The sequence below is a fragment of the Plasmodium gaboni genome, chromosome 7 (genome assembly GCF_001602025.1).
Source record: "Plasmodium gaboni strain SY75 chromosome 7, whole genome shotgun sequence".
Lineage (NCBI taxonomy): Eukaryota > Apicomplexa > Aconoidasida > Haemosporida > Plasmodiidae > Plasmodium > Plasmodium gaboni.
Window position 1 is genome coordinate 37,653 of NC_031487.1, and position 6,156 is coordinate 43,808.

The following is a 6,156-nucleotide window of genomic DNA, read 5'->3' on the forward strand; positions in this document are numbered from 1 at the left end:
TTTTTTTATGAACAATAATAATTCCATATTTGAAAACGAGAATCCAATATTATATAATACCAACGAAGGAGAAGAAAATAGAAGCTCATTAGACGAATCAACAATAAAAGAACATATATATAACAAAACTGATTTATGTGATATATATTATGATGAAGATAAAATTAATGTAGACGAAATATTCGATTTATTAAGAGATATAAAAGATCCAGAATATTCTTATACATTAGAAGCTTTAAAAATTATAGAGAAAAAAAATATTCATATAAATTATCAAGAAAAATTAATTACAGTTTATTTTACACCTACCATACCTAATTGTTCTTTAGCAACACTTATAGGATTAATGATAAGTATAAAATTACAATATTCATTATGTAATAATTACAAAACTAATATTTATATATATCCTGGATCACATAATTCAGAACATTCAATAAATAAACAACTAAATGACAAGGAGAGAATAGCAGCAGCTATAGAAAATAAACATTTATTTAATGTTATCAAAAATAGTATTAATTATCATTATCCACTTATTAAATTTTGAAAATCAAAATAAAATATATGAAATAAAAAAAAAAAAAAAAAAAAATACATATATAAATACAATATGAAATTGTAATATATTTATAATAACATGTATAAATTCTTTATCTTATATATATAAATTTTAATTTTTTTTTTTTTTTTTTTGTGTATCATAAAATAATATGTTCACATATATATTCACATATATATATATATATATTTTTTCATTTTTATATCATAATATAGTAACATCATATAAATATTTTCAAATATTCATAACCTTTTGTAAATATAAATATTTTGTTGTCTATTAAAAAAAAAATATATATTCATCACAAAAGTTTAATATTCTTATAAGAATTATTAAACAAACAAATAAAATATAATATATATATATATATATATATATATATAAATTCCATATCATGTATATCTTCCATCTAATATACAAACAATTTCTATCCTATCATATTGAAAAATTAATAATATTTTTGTAATACAAATAATATTTCATAGAGGGAGTTATTAATTCAATATTGTTTGAATTGTCTTTAATTTGTAAATTTATCCTTTCCATAGGATTCATTTCTTCATTTATATTTTGATATATTTCTTCGTCTGTATTTGTATATGCTTCCACATGTTCCTTTATATTAAAAAAATCATTACATTTATCTCTATTCTTTACATATTTTAATTTACTACATTTATTATCATCATCATCTTCTTCTTCTTCTAATCGATAGGTTAAGAAATTTTGTTTTGTTAGATCATAAGATAAGTTATAAAAAAAATACTTAGGACTATTAATATAATAACCTGTATATAAAATAGGAAAAAGAGAAGATGGATGAACTAAATTTTGAATAAATACTTTATTTTTAATAAATAAATTTAAATATATTATTATATATTTCCATATATTATCTTCCATGTTTTTATGTTTCGGTTGGATATTTTCTATTATGTCAAATTCATTATCATCTTCAATAACTTCAATATTCGAATCTATTAATTCAAAATCAGATATAAAAAAACTCCAGTTATTTAAATGTTTATTCTTTAAAACTAAAATATTATTTCCTACATTTGATAAAGATATTAACATATCATAACACTTAGTCCATTTTATTTGTTTAAATCCTTTATATGCAGAAATATTTACCTTAATAGCATTCTGTAAATCAATATTTTTTAAATTATAAATATATAACGTATGTACTCCTGATCTTAATGTTATCACAAGTAAATATGTTTGATAAATATCATCACTAAAACAACATAATTCGTTTATTTCTTTTTGTATGGGATTATGAATTGTATGATATGATCGTATTTCATCAATATAACTAAATATATAGTTTCTCCTTTTATTATTATTATTATTATAACTCTTGTTATAATAATTATCTAACATATTTATATTATTATATTCTTTTATATCTTTTTTTTTTTTTTCACATATGGATGAAAACATTTTGTTATAACCATCCAATATATCACAATCATAAATGTTATACTTATAATTTACTTTAAATAAAAATACCTTATCACAAGTTCTTATACACAATATATTTCCTTTTTCTCTCATAACTATTTCTAAAGGAGTTGTTACACCTAAATATATCTTAAATAAATATTTTATTTTTATGCTTTTCTCACAATGCTTATTTCTTATTATTTTAAAAAATTTATTCTTTATATTATATATCTCTTTTTTCATATGTTCTAATTTTTTATAAACATAATTATTCTTTGGAAATACGTTAAACGAATTTGCATGCCTACCCATATGGGACCCATTCATATTATTATATTGATCATTTTGTTGTTTATAATATGCATCTTTTGCTTGACAATATACATCTTTTGCTTGACAATATACATCTTTTGCTTGACAATATTCATTTTCTTCTTCATAATATTCATCTTCTCCCTTTTTATCTTCTTTTTTTTTTCCTTTGCTTTTTCTCTTTACAAAGTATAATTCAAAGGCAAAGAGGAATGAATGGATACCTAAAAATATATATTGCTTATACTTATCAACATTTACATTTCTGTTTAAATTTTTTAACACATTTTTATTTCTGAGTAATATACTTGGATAAGTAAAACTATTATTATTTACACTATCAGAATAATCAATAACAAAATGGTTCTTAAATTTTTTTAAAATATTTTTTTCTTCATTCATTGATATCATGTTATCATTTTCTGGTTCATTTTTTTCTTTTATATCTTTATCAACTTTATTTGCATTATTTTCCTTTTCGCTATTCATTTTAAATAACATATCTAGACTGTCATAAATATTTAAAGTTGTTGGTAATTCCTTAAATCTCCTCTTACAAACTTTTTTATAAATACAAACAGGGAAATTTGTGTTTAATAATTTCTTTAGATGTTTTCGATTTTTCTCAAACTTTTCATATATATTAATCATATGACTATTCTCTTTATCATAATAAATATTATTAATATTATCTCTTTTTACATCACTATTTAAATAATTTTTAGTATTATTTGAAGTATCATTTGCTCCTTTCTCACTTTCTATTTTACCCTCATTATTATCACACATATTTTTATAAGAACAAATACGATTATCATTATTATTATTATTATTATTATAAGTAGTAGTAGTAGTAGTAATACTATTTTCTTGAACTGTTGCTTCTTCTTTATTTTTATGGTACCTTTCAATATTTACTACACCCATATTAGGATAATACATTTTATCCATAATATTTATATTTTGATGAGAATATAAAATAGTATTTTTCTTTACATGTAAATATTTCTCCTTAACATTTTCTTCGATAATACTATTCATTTGATCAATCGATATTAAAGGAAACGTATTATCTGTATCTACAATATAATTATTCATAAATATATCACAAAATGTATTTAAAGTATTATTATTATTTTGTAGTTTCTTATTTTCATATATATATAATCTGCTCAAATATGGTATTTGTTCTTTAGAACATAATATCATATCCATAATATATATATTTTTTTCCTCATAAGAATTTCCATTGGATTTATCACATGGTATATTATTATTAGTATGATTATATGTACTATTTTTTATATCATTATCTATATTATTTTTTGTATCATTATCTATATTATTTTTTGTATTATCGTTCATATTTTTATTTGACCACTTTATTTTCTTCCTTTGTAAATTCATAAATTTTATTTCACATATATCAAAGTTTCGTACCTTTGTAAAATTCAAACTGTTATATAAATTGTAATAATTTTTAAAAATATCTAAATGACCTTTTTCTTTTCCTTCCATCATATCAGAATTGTCTTTTTTAACTGCCTCATCTGCAATAACCACCTTTTCATATTCTTTTATATCATCTATTTTTATATCATCATAATCTTTTTTATATTCAGCATTCTTTACACCTTTGCAATTTTTCATATCCATCTTAGGAAATACATCTACAAATTTATCATTACACATTTTATTTTCTTCATCTTTTATATTTTTCTCATTTTCTTTATATAAAGAATAAAAATATTCAGAAAAAAAACAAGGCAAAAATAATTTCTTAGAAATGATAGTTTCAAGTCCACAACATAGATATAATAAATCCAAATATATTATTCTCCTAATTGGATATTTATTTATTTTATAAATATGAATATATCTTTTTGATATACATAATAAATATTTATCATTTTTTATAAATAACATTTTTTTAATATATTTATTTTCATCACAACAATTGTCAATTGTATTTCTTTTTTGTGAATTAATATCATTATTTTTATTCTTTATATTATTCTTATCATTTAAATTCATATTTTTATTATATGAATTTTTATTCTTATATTTATATTTCTTTTTTGGTTTTTTCACCTTGGTACTTTTCAATTTAGAAAACTTTCTTTTATTATTCAAAAGAGTATTTTTATCATTCACAGAACAATTTTTATTTTCATTAGAATTATCTTCAATTAGTTTATAATTTTTTATATCTTTATCATTAATTTGTAATTCACTAATTTTTTTAATATCTCCCTCTCCCTCTTCTTCTACTACTTCTTCTTCATCTTCTTCTTTTTCTTCATGTTCTACTTCTGAAATATTATTACAATTGTTCAGACTCATATTAAAAGTATGGTCTCCTTTATTAAAATTTATCTCACTTATATTATTATTAAGACATATTATTTCTTCATTATTATTACTATTATTACTACTACTATTATGACATACCACATCATCATAATTAAAATTAATATTATTATTATTATTATTATCTGTAAGAGTAGCAGCAGTAGTATATCCCATTTGATCATTATTATTTATTTTACAATTTTTATAATTTATGATTCCTCCATTTTTCATATTAACATGTTCTTCTTCCATCCCATCACCATCAAATGTACTCACATTTTTTTCGCGCTCTTCATCCTTTTTACTATTTTCATCATAATTTATCTCACAACGTGGATTATTCTTCTCAGTAATTATTTTTTCTTCACAAATATCTAGTTTCTTTTCTATCTTCTCTTCCTCATTATAATAACAATACTCATATAATAATGTACCTGTTATTATATGGAAAAAATAAAACTTACTTTTCGTACTAACAACTAAAACATTTCCACTCGAATTTACATCAAAACATAAAAAATCCTCATTATCATAATTCTCTAATTTGTAAAATAAATCCTGTAAAATGTTTTTTTTTATTTGTCTATTATAAAGATGACTTATACATATATCCATTATATTAATAAAAACAAAATCATTTTTTCTTTTATCTCTTTTTTTTTTTTTTTTTTTTGATATTACTCCTTTTCTTCTGCACACAAATTCATTGGAGCATAAAAATTGACATAACGATTATAAGTAATGATACATATAAATAATATATATATATAAATAATATATAATATATATATAATATTTTTTTATATTTATTACATTAAAGCACTTTATAAAATGTGTGTATAATATATGTATAATTATTATCACTTCTTATATTAAATTTTACAATTCAATTATTTTTTACATAATTTAAAAAGTAAGGCAAAAAAATTAAAAAAAAATTATATACACATATATATGATTTTTTTTTCTTTTTTCCCCCTTAATACAGAAAACGGTTAAAAACTTTTATATACGTATTCTTGCTTATATTAATATATAATAATTTAAAAATATTAAATGTGTTAATATACATAATATATATGTATTAATATATTTGCTTACAAAAAAAAGAAAAAAAAATGTAAAATACGTAATATTCTTAAAAAAAAAAGTAGCATATATTAAATTAAATAACTTCATCACCTAATATATATTATATATATATAATATAAATGAAAAAATGAACAAAAAAAAAATATATCGGTAATCAAATACTATAGAAATAATATATCATATAAACAAACTTAAATTTTATAAATACATATTAAATAAATATATATATATATTAATATTATCTATTAAAACACATATATTTAAAAATATAAAAATTTGTACCAATTCTTATTTCAAATGCGAACAAAAATATACAAAAGCCCTTTTCAAAATGAACATTTTTTTTTTAATTTCAAAGGAGCAAGTTTATACATTTATTAAAGTTAAAC

General features: G+C 19.1%; 2 protein-coding genes across 2 annotated transcripts; one reads left to right on the forward strand and one right to left on the reverse strand.

Moving 5' to 3' along the window:
• Positions 1-7: 7 nt before the first annotated feature.
• On the forward strand, positions 8-550 carry PGSY75_0703100 (hypothetical protein; the record flags this gene model as incomplete). The annotated part of the gene is made up of 1 exon (XM_018784902.1): positions 8-550. One exon carries the CDS (start codon positions 8-10, stop codon positions 548-550), a length of 543 nt encoding a protein of 180 aa, XP_018642403.1.
• Positions 551-997: 447 nt separating this feature from the next.
• On the reverse strand, positions 998-5,290 carry PGSY75_0703200 (hypothetical protein; the record flags this gene model as incomplete). Its single annotated transcript, XM_018784903.1, has 1 exon — positions 998-5,290. One exon carries the CDS (start codon positions 5,288-5,290, stop codon positions 998-1,000), a length of 4,293 nt encoding a protein of 1,430 aa, XP_018642404.1.
• Positions 5,291-6,156: the final 866 nt, after the last annotated feature.